Below are 17,022 nucleotides of genomic sequence, written 5' to 3' on the forward strand. Positions count from 1 at the left end.
TCAGGGATCAAACCTGGGCCCTCTGCGTTGGGAGTGCCGAGTCTCAACTGGACCACTAGGGAAGTCCCAGTTAAATGTAGTTTTGAGTCTCCCTCTCAGCCTTCATTCTGCCGCTTTGGAGAGAAGCTCAGAGCCATGATACGCTTTTGTGGAGTATCTCCCACCTTGTTGCTTGGCCTTGTCGTAGAGGCTGCTTCTCAGTTTAGGGAAAGTTGGTTGGGATGTTGCTGTTTCCACTTAAACAAAGCAGAACTGTGTGCTTGTGAGCTGGCATGTTCTGGAATGTTTCAGCCACAGACAGTAGATTGCTTCTCCCCCGTGTGGTGCTTCCTGTTGCAGGTTGTTCATCATCTGCACTTCATTTACCTTCCTCTTGGCCTCGCAAATTCCCGAAAGGCTCGACTTGGACCACTAGCTTGAAGGTTAACACTAACGTGTTTTCCTGGTGTTTGGTGTGCTAGAAACACCACAGTTGCCTGTCTTGTACTAGTTTTAGTTTTAAATTTTGTTCATGAGGATCATGAACTTGGTTTTTATCCTTTTGTTGGAAATGGGCAGGTTGTAGAGAATCAGTGTGACAGTTCCAGAGAACCAGTGTAGCATCACCCTCAGAAGCTTTCTGGTCTACATGCAGGTCACCCACGACACTACTGTCAGCCTTGTTTGGCTAATCCTAGTTTCTCACTCCTCAGACATTTCCTTCGTTTCAGTACTTTCTCTGTGTTGCGAAATGAACACCATCTCTCATTCTTGCTGCCTTGCAGATTATTCAATTCTGCATTGTTCCCTATGCTTCCTTCCTACTGGGAAACTCTCATCTAGGCAGAGGAAGTGCCTGGCCCCTCTGCCTGCCTTGGCTTTTCGATCTGCATGTCTCTGGCCGTATTGGAGTCCACCTCTCAAAGTGAGCAGAAATTTTCTGCACGAAATGACAGTCTGTTCTGTTGGCATTATGTGTTGTAGTGTGGGTTAATCTTAGTGTTACATACATCAGAACAGCTCTTTTGGAAAACAAAATCACTAAAAATAAAAGGTTTAAAAGTAAAGGCAGATAGAATAGTAGGAGTAATAACTTTAAAAGAGGCAACGAGAAGAAAGTATCACTCTTACCTTACCCATGAAGGGCACAACCTTAGACCTAAGTCTGTGGGAATGGAGAGTTTGAATTAATGGCAGACTGTGTTTCTGTCAGTCTTCCAGCCTCTAATTTGGAGACTTGGGCAGGTCAAGGCTGCTTTGAGAAGCAGTGTCTGGAGGCCAGCTCACCAGGTAAAGAGGCAGAAACATCAAAAGACCACCTCAGCAGAGAGTAAATACAGTAAATACTTGGGGGGGGGAGCATATTGTTGGTTGGTTGGTTTTTAAATGTGAGTAGGTATAGTCGTCCACAGAACTGCCACCATGTCCCACTTCGATTTTATGGTTTCATGTACACACCCAGTTGTCTGTCTTAATTTCATCTGTAATTGTGTATTCTGCTTTTCTAAGGTAGCACTCTTGTCACTTATATTTCCTTCATTTTGACACAAAGTCTAGAAATCTATGAAACAGGGGTTGCAAACTAAGGCCTGTCAACTAGTCCGAATTTTACTGACACAACAGCCACAGTTCCTTGTCCCAGGATTGTCAGCAGGCTGCTTTCATGATACAGCAACAGCAGAATGAAGTGTTACAAAGACTGTTTACCCTGCATAGCTGACTGTATTTACTCTCTGGGAAAAATTAGCCTCCCCTGCTGATGTATGTTTTAGTAGTTTTAGTCTTGTCCACATCACGGTTTTGTTTTCTTTTTAACTGCATGCCCATCTCAGGAACACTTTAAATTCACAAATTATCTGTCCAGATTGAACCATCAACCCCATGATGTAAGCCGTATATAACAATGCAACCTTTGATTGTACCTCCAGCTGCTGGCAGCCCTCATAGGGAAAAGAGGGTACACATTTTTCACTGCCCCTAATGTAATGTGCCTGCTGATTGGTTTCTGAAGAAGAGCAAGTGGATTTCTGATTGGCAGGGTGTGGCCTGCCCAGCCTTCTGGTTCCTGGTCTGGCTGCAGGGTCCTCAAAGGCCTGGTTCCCTCCAGTGGGGGACAGAGAGCATGAGTGTGTCTGTGCATGCTTAGCAGCAAGCCTGACTCATTTCCACCTGGAGCTGCCTGGCTCAAGGCAGCCGCCAGCTTGATTCTGAGGTGATGGGGCCCTGCTTGGCAAGTCCAGGGGTCAACGCATGTACAAGCTGCAAGGAGGAGGATTAAGGCTTCTGAGAGCTTCCTCAGTGCACAGCCACTGGCCAGCCTCCAGACATCTCATTCCGGCTGATGACATGATTGCTGTTCTCACCAGCCGTCTGAGCTGGTCAGATGGAAAAGTAATCCTGCTTGTGCTTCCCCACAGACACAAGATCGCACAGTGAAACAGGGGCCTTCACTGTGAATGGAAAGGAGCTTCTCCTCTGGGACCAGGAGGAACATGCTTTCTGATATTAGTATTCCATAACCATTGTAGTATTCCATAACCATTGTAACTAACGTTTCAACAAAGATGTTCCTAGGACAGGATACGACTTGCTGCACATTAACTAGTATTGAGAAATTGCCAAGTTTTTTTGTTTTTTTTTTACACCAGAATCAAGGTCCCTTATTGCCTTCTGTGTCTCCTTTTTATAGGAGAACCTTGTAGTAGTGAGGAGGGGATCTCCTTTGTCTGAAGGGTGAGTGCTACTGTCAGCTTATACTTTCAAGAGACACTGGGATCATCTGGCATTGGCCAGCTTTTTTCTTGGCATGAAACCAGTTAAAGCCACAGCCCTTCAGGCCCTTTACTGCTTGGGAAGCATAAATAATTTGGTCTCCGCTCCCCTTGACCCCACTCCCCATGGCATCAGCGGGGGAGTGTGCTGCTGATTTCACCTGTGATGTTGGCCAAGTCACAGATGGCCAGGTGCTGCGAGAGTTATCTTGACTTTGGTTTGTTTGCAGGGGTGAAATCCTTTGGAAGCTAATCTCATTTACTTGAAGGTCATGAGATATTCAGCTGCTTCTGCAGAGAGGGCAAGTCTGTTGATTAAAATACATGCCAGGGGCTTCCCTTGTGGCCCAGTGCTAAAGAATTCACCTTCCAGTGCAAGAGACACAGGTTCAATCACTGATCTGGGAAGATGCCACATGCTGCAGAGCAACTAAGCCCGTGTGGCACCACCGTGGAGCCAGTGCTCTAGAGCCCGGGAGCTGCAACGAGAAGCCGCTGTGGTGAGAAGCCCGCACAGTACAGCCAGAGAGGAGCCCCTGCTTGCCTCAGCTAGAGAAGGCCCCTGCAGCAACGAAGGGCCAGCACAGCTTAGATAAATTTTTTAAGAAATACATGCCAAAAAAAAAAAAACAAACAAACATGCCAGGCCATGGAAGTGGGGTGCCCTCAGCCAAACCACACTCTCTGGGCCCAGCAGTTGACTGGGCCTTGGCCCCTGGGCTTCGTGAACAGAGCAGCTGTGAAACCGAGCCCTCGAGACACACAGCTCTGGGTGGCCTCCTGCTGACCAGACCACCACCCATTATGCTGTTTTGGTGCCACCACCTCCCTGTGTGCTTGCCTTGGGGATTAAGGAAATGTTCAGTACAGGGCATCAGCCCAGGAAGCAGCAGTTCTCTACTGACAAGCTTTTCTAGGTCCTAGCACAGATGTTGAGTATCGTCACTGTATTTCACGGGAGAATTCGTGAGGCTTCCCAATTAACCTGCACTGCTCCTGCCTTCTCTTGCATCTTACTGCCTATGTGCTGTGTCACTTTAGTTCGAGGTGAGTGAATAGACGGGAAGGAGTCAAGGTGGGGTCACTGGGCTTGTGGGCCCTCTGGGAGGCCAGGAGTTAAGGTGTAACTGCAAGTACAAGTATAATTGTCAACCTCTCTCCAGAGACAGAACTGGGACTGAATCTCCAGGAATCAAGTCTTTCTCTTGTCCTCTCTCGCTTACTTTCAGAAGCCGAGACCTAAGCCTATCCTAGGTCTGTCTCGCCTCCTAATCTCCAGGAAAGAAAATACTTCTGTTGAAATTTGAAAAACATTATTGTCTGCTAAAAAGTGTCCTTAGATGAATTGGAATGATAGCAAGCAGTATCCTTCACAGCAGGGGTGATTAATCAGAGGACTATGAACATAGGAAAAGAATTGGCATTTTGGACTTGCCTGGTGGTTTACTGGCTAAGAATACAGCTGCCAGTGTGTAGGGGACAAGGGTTCAGTCACTGGTCCAGGAAGAGTCCACATGCTGCCAGGCAGCTAAGCCTGTGTGCCCTAGAGCCTGTGCTCCACAAGGAGAGAAGCCCCTGCAGGGCAAAGCCTGCACACCAGAACTAGAGAGTAGCCCCCTCTCACCACTAGAGAAAGCCTGTGAGCAGCAGTGAAGACCCAGCACAGACAAAAATAAATAGAATTGACATTTTAACTTTTATTAGTCAACCCAGAGGTTCCCACACTTTAGCTCACAGCAGTAGTAGCATATCAGTTTTTTTTTATCATGTTATTAGGCCACAGGGAATACCTAACAAGTTTGTTTATTGGATAGTTAGGTACAAACAACAAAGTAAGTACTAATATCCCAACAACAGTTTGCAACTGTTTGAAGAAAACACATGAAAGGAAAAAATCATATTCTTGCATTACTATAGCCAATTGCTTGTGTAATATGTGTGCCTGTTGGCTACAGCACAACTCCTTAAACCTTAGAACTGGAACCTTAAGACATCTGCCACCCACATTTTCTATGCCGTGTTGAATTTTACATGGCACAGCCGTCCCTTGGTATCCGTTGAGGCTTCAGTTTTAAGACACATGGACACACAAACACACCCACTGCCAGGCACCCAAATCCAGAGGTGCTCGAGTCTCTTATATTGCAGCAACATGGATAGACCTAGAGATTATCATGCTGAGTGAAGTAAGTCAGAAAAAAATACCATACGATCATTGCACATATCATTTCACTTGTATGTGCAATCCAAAAAAATTGATACAAGTGAACTTAGTTATAAAACAGAAATAGAATCATAGATTGGAGAAGGCAATGGCACCCCACTCCAGTACTCTTGCCTGGAAAATCCCATGGATGGAGGAGCCTGGTAGGCTGCAGCCCATGGGGTCGCTAAGAGTCGGACACGACTGAGCGATTTCACTTTCACTTTTCACTTTCATGCACTGGGGAAGGAAATGGCAACCCACTCCAGTGTTCTTGCCTGGAGAATCCCAGGGACGGCAGAGCCTGGTGGGCTGCCGTCTATGGGGTCGCACAGAGTCGGACACGACTGAAGTGACTTAGCTTAGCAGCAGAGTCATAGATGTACAAAACACACTTATAGTTACCAATGAGGGGAGGGGAGGGGAGGGATAGATTGGAAGATTGGGAATGACATACACACTGGTCTATATAGGATAGAGAACTTTTAAGGACCCACTTGTAACACACAGAGCTCTACTCGGTACCCTGTAATGACCTTTACAGGAAAAGAATCTAAAGAAGAGTCAAGGACTTCCCTAGTGGTCCAGTGGCTTGGACTCTGCACTGCCATTGCAGGGAGCTCAGGTTTGTTCCCTAATCAGGGGACTAGATCCTACATGCCTCAGCTGGGAGTTTGCATGTTGCAACTAAAGATCCCACATGCTGCAGTGAACGTCGAAGATCTGTGTCCTACAACTAAGACCCATCACAGCCAATAAATCAATATTAAGAAAGAGTTGGTATGTGTATAAATGGAACTGATTCACTTTGTTGTACAACAGAAACTAACATAACATTGTAAATCAGCTAGACTCCAATAAAGAAACAAATTTTGATGGCATAGTGTTTGCATATAACCAACCTGCGTGTCCTCTGTCCTCTCCTGTACTTTAAATCATCTCTAGGTTATTTATATCTAATGCAGTGTAAACATTATGAAAATAATTGTAGACAGTGTAAATTCTGTGTTGCCAGTGCATAGCAATTCAAATTTTGCTTTTCAGAACTTTCTAGAATATCCTCCCCAGATATTTTTGATGTGCTGTTGGTGGAATCTGCAGATAAGAAGGACCAACTGTATTTGCTTTTTATGACAGGAACTGCTGATGCAGGCTTTGGAAGATGGGACATTGTTGAATATAGTAGGTGTAACATTAGCAATTACCCTGTGCTGATAGTTCCCACTGTGACATTCTGTGGTGCCTCAACATTCAGTCTTTGAACCAGGACACTGACCATCCAAGTTTTCTTCATCTTTTTCTTCTTATTCCTCTAAACTGGGAACATGCTGTAAGATACCTGTTGGGAGTAGATCCAGAATTGGACACCCTGTGGGGTCTTTCAGCCTTCTTTGGGTTGAAGACAATAAGTGAAATCCTCTTCCTGTCCCTTGACCTTCCCCTGCCTCAACTCAGTACCCGGTGGCTCCTGCCTCTCTGCCACAGATCAGTGTGAAAACAGGGAACAGCATTTTTGAATCTTTCACATGTAAAACTTTGGTTGAACTAGTTGAAGACAATTTATACTTTGTCATGAGAATTTAATAAATTCCCCCATATCTGCAGATTTATAAGTTTGACTTTTCAGCCTCCTCTCTAAAGAGAGCTCTGGTGCTGAGAGCTGTTCATTTCCTGTAGGACTCGAGCAGACAGAGACCCACCCTGTGTTCACACTCATGATTTACCCTGTCCCTGTGCATCCCATCTTCTGCATCTGCAAACACCATGCTGCTGTGTGCAGGTATAGTTGAGGATGAAACTATATTCCAGGCAGGAATGAGATTCTTTATAGTCTTTCTCTACCTCCCAGTGTCCCTAAAATCAGACCTCAATGCCTCTTCTACCCACCCCCACCTCTTGCTCCTTTCACTATCTTCCCACTTATGGAGGACACGAGGCCAGCGTGGTCACATGCTCCTGTCCTCCTCTTCGCTCTGCACATGTACTGGTGTCTCTCCTGCCTCCAGACCTGTGCCTGTGTTACTGCATCAGTTGTACCTTCCCTTGTCCATCACAAGCCTTGTCTCGCTCCACCTTACCCACCACAGGAGTGCCCATCCTCTCTGTCAGTGGTCACAGCAACCCTGTCATTCTTTTTCACAGTACTCGCCCAAGTGTTGCTTAATCACTCAGAGAACATCATGTGGACTACAGAGCCCCCAAGCATGGCTTGTAGCTCAGATGGGATGCATTGGCTGAGCAAGTGAGACTATAGGAGTCACTTTTCCATTTGAGAATGCAAGCTGGTTTCCTTTTCCAGAGTTTTGAAATTGAGCCAGAAGCCTCAGAGTGACAATTGTGTGTGGTCAGTGTAGGGTGACTTTGGTACTTGAGTCGTTCAGTAAACACCTGCTGTGTACTAGGAGGACAAGAGTGAAGTAAAGATGGCCGTTGGGCTCCCAGCTGCATGTGTTGGGGAGGCTGACCATCAAAATCATGAGACAGATCAAGGAAGCACCAGATATAGCAAATGAAAGTTGTGAAGGTGACAAGAGAAGGGGCCCATTGTGGCCACTGTGTTGTTCGGAGCGTTGATACTAGGGGCTGGGACAGTGCAGGCTAGGGGCGACTACCATGGGACCTATTTACTTGACGTGGCAACCCAATTGGATCTGTACCTTAGAAAAGTCCTCCTGAAAAAAAAGAAAGAAAGAAAAGTCCTCCTGGCTCTCACACAGCACTGCTCACCAGTGCCTCTCTTTCTTGGCCCATAACAAATTAGCGATTCTTGTTGGTTTCCCTGGTGTTCTTGCTGCAGTATGAATGAATGGCTTCTGAAAGTTTCCTAAGGAGTTTACTTGCCCAGTTCTTACAGGCTCGAAAGGATATTTTGGCTTCTGTCATAAACGTACTGGTTTAAAATAGAGCTGAAACAAAGTTAAAGGGTCAGATTTTCTGTAGAAAAAGTACTCATTCTTTGAGCAGAAAATTTAACTTCCTTGGCTCAAGGGCCCATGTGCACTTGACTTGAAGGTAAAGGAAAATGGTTGTGTCCGGAGCCCACCATCCTTTGGCTTTGCTGAGAGTCCACTTGAAAAGAGAAAAGGCACAACCCAGCCCCAAAGCTTTAGAAGTCATTTACTTTGACTCCTTTTTGCCTTGGGGACACTGCTTGAAGATTTCCAGAATGTTATTACTTAATGGAAAATTTATGGGGCTGTTTCCTCCTGGTGGGAAATGCTTGGCCCCACCCCCTGGCGGCCTGCATTCTTGTAGCTAATAGAGCTCCACTGCCCCGGAGTCAGACTGTCTCCTTCATGGTGGGGTGGCTCCTGTCCCTTGCCTGCTCACCTGGCACAGGCTTGACTGTGTAATTTGTAAGCTGCTTTCTGGGAGAGATCTAAGAGGAGAAACCAGACTGCACATCCATCTTTATCCTCACTTAATTCCTCCCTTCATGATGGGACCACAGTTAACATTAATCCCCTTGTGCTCCTCTGGACATGTTGGTCCTGCTGCGTAGAAACCCTCCCCCAGCCAACTCCTCGTGTTCTTCTTTTTTTTTTTTAATTCTCCAGGTGTTCTTAAACCCCGCTGACACATTTCCTCCTCTGTGTGCGGCCCCTCTGTCAGTGTTTGTGTCCACCATCTGCATGTCCTGTGTCTCTGTGTGTCTTGCTTGTGGCTCCTGGCCCGCTGGTGTGTTGCATATGTCATTTGTCCTTCTGTCTCCCCCTTATTGGCCCAAAACTCCAGTTTCTATTGTGCCCGATAAATGATTCCCTCCATTCACTTACCTGTGGAGGGCTTCAAGGGAATGCTTCATAGTCTCTGCCATCTTGTGGATGCCTCTCCGTCCTCCCTCTTCCAGCGGTTTCCTGCAAATTTTCCTAGCCTACTGGCTTCCCGGGGCTTCCCTAGTAGCTCAGCTGGTCAAGAATCTGCCTGCAATGCAGAGACCCCCAGTTCAATTCCTGGATTGGGAAGGTCCGCTGGAGACTGGATAGGCTACCCACTCCAGTGTTCTTGAGCTTCCCTGGTGGCTCAGCTGGTAGAGAATCCACCGGCAATGCCAGAGACCTGAGTTTGATCCCTGGGTTGAGAAGATCCTCTGGAGAAGGGAACAGCTACCGCCTGCAGTATTCTGGCCTGGAGAGCTCCATGGACTGTATAGTCCAGGGGTCGTAAAGAGTAGGACATGACTGAGCGGCTTTTACTTTCACTGGCTTCCCCACCTGGAACCTGCAGTAGGTCTCGCCTGGCTCCCCTCTGAAGAGGATCACAGGGCAAGGCCGGGTTGCCCTCACAACTCCCACTTTATTTTTGTCATGTCCTGTCTTGATACCTGTATCCTTTACTGTGTTTTTTTTTTAAATCAGTTTACTGTTTTGTTTATAGTACCTTTATTTTGAAAGGAAACTAAATCAAGAGTCACGCATTGATAATCAGTAACATTAGAAACCATGAGAGCAAACAGTGTTGTTAAATTTCATCCAGAAAATATTATTATTATTATATATGAGAAATAAATTTATTATTAGTAGTAGTATTATTGTCTGCTGACACCTCTAAGTACAACCTTTAACACTGGTACAAACGGGCTTTCCTTATCAATGCTGGGGTGAGAATAAAAAGAAATGAAGAGGGGAATAAGTAATTAAATGGCAGCTACCTAAAGGCAGTCTGCACTTGCCTGCTGCCTTCAGGGACACAGTTGTGTGAACTCGCCTGCCTGAACTTTGCCATGTCATATTACTCTGCGGGTGGCTGTAAGACCCAGCTTCTGTGAGATTGAGATCCCACTCTTTTATCAACTAAACCTCAGAACTAGAGAAATTTCTTTCTTCCTTGTCACTCACTTCAGGAGTGTGAAGGCATGCTTTTTGTGTGCAAGGTTCCACACGCAGCCAAATGCAGCTTCCAGGGTGCCACCTCCTTCTGTCACCCCCTTAGGCCGCCCTCCACATCTTGCTTCACCTGAGGTCAGCAGTGACGTGCTCTCAGCCAGATTCCTCCATTCCTCCCGCGTCACACTCACTGTTGAATGATTCAGCCTAACCCTTGTCCTTTCTTCCCCTCGGTTCTCTGAGCACTCTTTCTGATGACTGCACACCTTATCCCACCCAGCCTTTGGATGCTTCCCCTCCCTGAATCTGTATGTGGCCTCCTTTCTGCTTTCACTGGGGTGTGTTTACTCAACTTAGGGCTTCAGGGTCCACCCCTTCCTTTCTAGGCTCCCAGCCAGTTGTGCTTTATGTACCTCCCTCCCATTAGTAGCACCTCCATCCCCACTGTCCCACCACAATTCATTCATTGCATGACACATTTTCAGGACCACATGGCCCTTAGTTCTGGCCATACTTGTACCAGAAGTACCCTTGGTGGAGAAAGGAAAGTGCCTTGTATGCTTAGAGCCTGAAGCAGACCTATCCAGTCTCGTCTGCCTTTGGTAACTATTATACTTCAAGAGTTGTGCTCCTGAGAGCTTGTTTTGCTCTTGCAGTGTTCACTGGCCCACCATCAGATTAAGTTGCTTTGGGAAATGCCCCTTCATGGTCCTCAGCTCCTAGCACACTGCTCTCGTGGCTTGGAGGATGCTTTCCACAGGTTGCTGGCCCATCAGTCTCCATCTCCAGCACCATGTGTGCAGGACGGGTACCAGGAATCAGCTTTGCACCAGCAAAACCCCTTTTCCTCTAAGCGTTGTTAGAAGTGGATTGGTGTTCTACTTGTAGAGAACTTAGAGGTTTCCGTAGGAGCTGTCCCTTCCTTCTTGGGTCTTGGGAGTTACCTGGAGGGCATAAACCTTAAAAGTCTTACTAGCATATTGGAAGCAGTTAGACATCATTGAATAGATGCATGACCACCTCTAGACACCTAACTGGCACTGCTGTAACACACCCTTCCTCTAGCATTGACAGTATTGACCTTTCCTGTGAGCTAAATGATTAATGACTTATTCAGGGTGATGGGTTGTGGGTTTTTTTTTTTTTTTTTGAGTGATTGGTATCCCATCTCAGAATAGGCAAATGGCACTCTTAAGTTTTATATCTATATGGTGAAAATGGGTAGAGAACAAGCCTTCCTCTTAGAGGAAACAAGGATTCGGATCCCTAGGTCCACAGTCTGCCATGCGACAGCCATGGGCTCCCCACATGGGTTCCTGCCCCCGCATCAGCCTTTTCTTTGGAGCAGCACTCTCTTCTTGTGTTCTCTAGCCACTTGATAGGTAGGCCTGTAGTCAGCCAGAGCACCCTGGAAGGAGGGCGGTCTCCCTGGCCATGTGACTTTCGACAGGCCTCAGACCAAGAGGTTCGGCTCTCCACCACCCCCCGCGACGGACTTCACTGCTGAGTTCCTTTTATGTAGTCAGTTCTCACCTTATGCATTTAAAATTCGGTCATTTGCCAGTCCTTGGAAGGACTGATGCTGAAGTTAAAGCTGCAGTACTTTGGCCACCTGATGTGAAAAGCTGACTCATTGGAAAATACCTTCATGCTGGGAAAGATTGAAGGCAAAATGAGAAGGGGGCAGCAGAGGATGAGATGGTTAGATAGTATCACCAACTCAGTGAACTTGAATTTGAGCAAATTCCAGGAGATAGTGGAGGACAGAGGAGGCTGGCTTGCTGTAGTCCGTGGGGTCACAAAGAGTCAGACGTGACTTTGCGACAGAACAACAGTAACATTTTGCCAGAACTGCATTTATGGAAACAATTGTGAAAATCTTGTTTTAAATTACACTTGGACTGAACCAGAATGCCTAGTATGTGCTGAGTGTCTTCCAGAAAGAAAGCTGGGACAGAGCCAGCCAGCTTGCCCCATTTTTTCTTGTCCCCTCTGCCTACCAGAGTCCAGCGGTCCCTCTTTCCCTAAGCCTTTGCCTGACTTCCTCAGCCACAGAGGTTTTCTTACCCTCACTGAACTCCTGGGTTTATTACTGGAGTTGCTCATTACATGCAGGCAGCTGCTGCATCACCTTCTGATTGTTCCTTCTTCTTGCCAGTAGTAAAGTGTCAGAAAAGTAGTGCACAAAGAGTGCAAATGATCAGTATGCTTTCAAGCAGATGTTTCTTCTCATTAAAAGAGTGAAGAGTAAGGGGTGGGTTAGTATGTTTTCTGAGGGGCAGTTTGACATTAAAAACATGAACCCACTGCCCTGTGGTTGTCCTGTTAGAATAACTGGACAGGTGCACAAAGTCACCGCTGCAAGAATGCCCATAGTATGGCTTGAAGTAGGGGTTGTTGAGGGCAGTGCATGGACGGAGTGCTAATAAGGCAGGGTGGGGGAGGTCACATGTCCTGTCCCCCACCCCAAGCCCCCAAAGAATCACAGGAAGTACCCCTCTATCCCTTTATAAACAAACTTTGAAAAGCTGGTCAATAAAACTAGGTCAAGTGTGGATTCATTTTTATGTTATCAGCAGTTACCGTGGGGTATTTCTTTAATCTGCAAACCTACATTATTTAAGTTACCAAGAAAATATTTTTCATAAGTGTGAGCACTCAGCAGTGGACTGCATGGACTAAAAAGGAACAGGCAGTCTGGCCTTCCTGCTTTGTCCTGCTTAGCCCGCACTCACTAAGTGGAATTACTGATGTTGCTAGATGTTTCATGAGCCACAAACACAAACAAGAATTTTAATGAAGAGATACTTTGAGGCTTGCAAATCATCCTCTGTCACACACAGTGTCCACTAAAAACTCAGAGGTGAAAACTTGGTTTGTTGTTAATTGTATCCACCTTCCCGTGAACTCCATAGCTCCTACAGCCCCTGGTTGTCTCTAGGCTCCGTGGCCTGGCCCTCAAAGTTAACTCTTGATCTCTCTTCCCTGCTGGATGATGAATCTTTGAGGGGAGCAGACAGTGGGGCCCTTTTAGTCAGTGCCTGGAGTATCCCTCCAGCTGAGCCAGTCGGTCTTCATCAGAGGGGCTCAGCCTTTGGAGGCCACAGCCCTGGAAGCTGTGTCATTGTGAATGGCTCCCCTCTGCTGCCTTGTCTCTGACGTGGCTTTTCCTTTGTAGATTGCCCGGTGAAGAATGTGATGGGATCAGTAGCATGTCTGCGGAGAGCGGCCCTGGGACGAGATTGAGAAATCTGCCAGTAATGGGGGATGGACTAGAAACTACCCAGATGTCTACAACGCAGGCCCAGGCCCAACCCCAGCAAGCCAACACAGCCAGCACCAACCCCCCTCCTCCGGAGACTTCCAACCCCAACAAGCCCAAGAGGCAGACCAACCAACTGCAATATCTGCTCAAAGTGGTGCTCAAGACACTATGGAAACACCAGTTTGCGTGGCCTTTCCAGCAGCCTGTGGATGCCGTCAAGCTAAACCTCCCTGTGAGTAACCTGGGCAGGGTCCAGGGCTGCCATCCTCCCGGTCTCCTCCTGTGTTGCTCCTGTGAGGGTGCATTGATGGGAGGGTGGAGTCAAACTCCAGTATCCTTGAGTGAGTGGTTTCAGCAGTCCTGATGAATGGAAGTGGGGAAAGAGAGGAAAGGTACTGACTGGATTAAATAGTAAGTGGTTTCTTTGATATTATGATTCTGGGACATATTGTGTGACGAGATTGAAATAAAAGTGGAGGGGTGCTTGCAGCTTGCCCTTTGCTTCAGGGGAGCTAAAGTAAGGTCACTTGGTGGTCCAGGCCCTCCCTTCTCAGACTTGGTCGGCCAGACCGACCCAGTAGGTTCAGCAGACATGGTTGGTCAGATTCTGAGAAGAACTGGCTTGCTGCAGTACCTGTTCTGGTACTGGCATCATCGTTGTCACTCAGAGCATGGGGCAGGGAAAGGTAGCGGAATGGAGCCAGGTACACAGAGGTGGCCTGAATTGAAGGAGGGGTTGTGTTGTGGCCATGCTACACCTGCTGTTGTTCTTCTGTGCCCCTACTCCTCTCCTTTTGCCTTTGTGAGCTTTCTGTTCGCCCACATTCCTAGCAGATGGCTCTGGAAACTCAGCTTCTGCCTTTAACTGAACCTTGGGGAGGAAACAGGGTAAACATGTTAATTTTTTCTTTCTTCAAAGCATCACGGACTAATTGTCTTTAAATTGTCTTCTGTTGTTTGCCAGATCCCACACACACCTGGGCAAGGGAGTTGGAATTAGATGATTGTTGCAGCTGACCCAGATGGGAATCTGCGAGTTAGAGCTGCACTAGTTTAGGACCCCAGCCTCTGCCGGGCACCTGGTTTCAAGAAGGAGGGACCCATCAGTACGACCTTCCTTGCTTGACCATCGCTGTGTCTCTGACAACTGTCCAGTACTGTCTATCCATTGAATACCCCTCGTATGCACTCAGGAGGGGAGTCAGGTGGGGGCGCTGCAGGCCCGGGTTGTGAACTGGCGGAGGAAAGCGGGTGGGAACAAAAGAAGGGTCCTCATGGAGTCTGGGCTCCAAAGGTCACTCTCCTCATTTACCACAACCATCACTGGAAGGAGGCTCTTGGGAGAGCTTGCAGTACCAGCTTCTAGCTAGACTAAGGGGCTGGGCTGTGCAGGATCCACAGGTGAGGTGACCTTCCTAGAGCACATGCAAAGAATGGGGAGAGAAGGAGCTGCGGTCGGAATCCCAGGGGGCCCCCAGCTTTTATAGCACTGGAGGGAGCAGGAGGCCAGGAGGCTCACCAACAGAGGGCAGCCCCCCAGGTATCCACATCAGAGACTACAGGAAGGTCAGAGAGCTGAGGGTTCCACCCTGACCCTCCCGTTGGCCTTTAGGAGGGCATTGGTGACCTTAGGAAGATGTGGCGCAGAAGTAGAAACCAGATTCGCAGCGGTGTGAATAAGAAGGTGAGGATGTGAAGCCACTATTTCAAGAAATTTGGCTTTGAAGGGAAAGCATGGCAGGGCCAGGTGGAGGAGGTGTTGGTTTGTTTAGGTAAATGCAGAAGGAGCAGAGGCACGGAGAGCTAAGAGGGTGAAGACTGAGGTGAAAGGGGGTCGGGGGACTGGAGATCCTGAGAAGGCAGCATGGCAGCCGGTGGGACAGACAAGGGTGTGCGTGGGCTGTCTGGCTAAGGGATTTGAGAGTTTGAGGTCATTCTCTGAAGCGGAGGCCAGGCTCCCCTGGGGTCCCAGTGTGACTTGGTGTCACCCTCAGCAGCTCCAGCGGAGGAAGAGGAGGCTGGGGGGTGGCGGCACTGATCCGGTGCCTTCACAGAGGTGGCAGCGCTAGGGGCTAACCCCAAGGGCTGGGGCAGGGCTCTTTGGCTGGGAACAGTGGCATACTGAAGGCCAGTTTTCCAGGGACAGCCCCCTCCCCAGGAAATGGAAATAGGGCCATTTCAGAGAAGAGTTTATTCTTTTTCTATTTTCTGATCCCTTCCAGACCCTTACCTGTGTCTCAGCCTCTGGTCCCTGCTGGACTTCTCAGAATGCCTGCTTCTGTCATTCCGTACACATGTGCAGATGGTTGTCTTGCCCCTTAACCCCTGCCTCCCTTTCAGTCCCCCCTGCCCTCACCTTCACCTGTCATCGTCTCACCTCCTCCTCCCTACTCTGTCCTCAGCTTCTGTCTTGTTGGGCCTCATACCACTTTTGACACACCAAGGCTGGTTCAAGTACCTGACACCAGTCTAGGGTGGTGACCCCACGATCTCTGGCCATGGAATAAAATCTGAATTTCCCCCAGGGCAGATATATTTGGACTTGGTTCTCTTGGGAAAGGTGGTCAGAGCAAATATAATGTAGAAAGTCTGGTTCAATCTCCTCTTGAGGAGGCCTGCTCCCTAGGGTACCTAGGCCTGCGCCTGCAGCCCCGTTTGGGGCAGGGGTGTGAGCTGTGCCAGCTCTCAGGTGTATGCCAGCAACTTCTGTTCCTTTCTTGTGGGTGTCAGAGCAGCTCAGAACCTCACACCCTTGGCTCCCTTTTTCATCACTGCCCACCTCTGTCCTTGGGCAGGACCTCGGTGCTTGCCAAAGCACGGGCTTGCCCCGCTGCCATCCGGCTGCGCCAGGACATGACACGGTTCTGGTACTTCACCTGGGCCTAATTATGGGAGTCTCAGAGAGGGTGGCTCTCAGTGGGGCTGGCTGGTGCGCCTTCTCGCCTGCCTCTCTGTACTCCTTCCTCCTGGAAACCCAGGCACTGTCTGATCTGTCCCCAAAGGCTTCTGTGGTTGCTTTTTAAAATAAGCATTTGCTTTTAAGATAGGTTTAGATTTGGGGAAAGGTATGATGGTAGAAGAGAGTTTGATTGGAAGGGCTTTCGCCACATCTACACCTGCTGTCTGACGTCTTCTGTTCCCCACTTGTAGAATAAGATCCAGAGGTTTGAGGAGTGGGTCTGCTGGAATTTTGATTTTTTTGTTTTTTGTTTTTTTTAAACTAAGAATTGTGAGGATTCTCCATTTGATTCCTCATCTGGCACTTAACCTGGTTAGTTGTTGAACTGTATCCAGATACTAATGGATCCTTAATGATAGACTGTATGTAGGTAAAAAGAATGGAAATGAGATGAACTGAAGATAGAGGGTTTTGCTCCATGGTACTTCAGTGTGACAGGAAGCAAGGGATCCAGTTGTTTAGGTAGGCTTGAATGTATTTTATGTATGTGGATAATTTCACATGGTGGGGAGAAAGTAGAAACTACCGTGGGTTATTTTACCAGATAAGAACCACTTTTTTAAAGGTTGAGCAACTTTCCCTGTTACTTATTCTAAATTGCCACTCAGCTTTTAGCAACTCTTCTGTGAACCACTTTATCTTGGAGTCCACCCATGAGATGGCTCACTGATGCGGTGGAAGAGCTTAGGTCTGCGTGTCTGTGGCGTGACGTGGGGTGAGATCCGCGCCCCACCTGTGAGTGCTGCCTGGTTGCGGAGGTGACGTTGGCCTTTCGCTCTCTCTGCTCTCCAGGATTACTATAAGATCATTAAAACACCTATGGATATGGGAACAATAAAGAAGCGCTTGGAAAACAACTATTACTGGAATGCTCAGGAATGTATCCAGGACTTCAACACTATGTTTACAAATTGTTACATCTACAACAAGGTGAGATGTGGGGGCTGGTGGAGAAACAGAAGGTAGAGGAGGTGGTGGGCATGTCTGGAACCCATGGGCAGGGGTGCTGGGTGCAGGTG

At 47.9% G+C, this 17,022-nt stretch overlaps 1 protein-coding gene across 4 annotated transcripts in view; it reads left to right on the forward strand.

The window, feature by feature from the left end:
• BRD4 (bromodomain containing 4) overlaps window positions 1-17,022 on the forward strand; it is a 91,213-nt gene that overhangs the window by 43,472 nt on the left and 30,719 nt on the right. For all 4 annotated transcript variants that reach the window (XM_081501226.1, XM_081501224.1, XM_081501227.1 and 1 more), the window contains exons 2-3: window positions 12,958-13,276; window positions 16,796-16,933. In XM_081501226.1, the coding sequence (XP_081357352.1) occupies window positions 12,992-13,276; window positions 16,796-16,933 (423 nt within the window). In that variant the 5' untranslated portion in view covers window positions 12,958-12,991. The remainder of the gene's footprint in view (window positions 1-12,957; window positions 13,277-16,795; window positions 16,934-17,022) is intronic.

The sequence above is a fragment of the Giraffa tippelskirchi genome, chromosome 6 (genome assembly GCF_054371585.1).
Source record: "Giraffa tippelskirchi isolate mGirTip1 chromosome 6, T2T-mGirTip1v1.2.pri, whole genome shotgun sequence".
Taxonomy (NCBI): domain Eukaryota; kingdom Metazoa; phylum Chordata; class Mammalia; order Artiodactyla; family Giraffidae; genus Giraffa; species Giraffa tippelskirchi.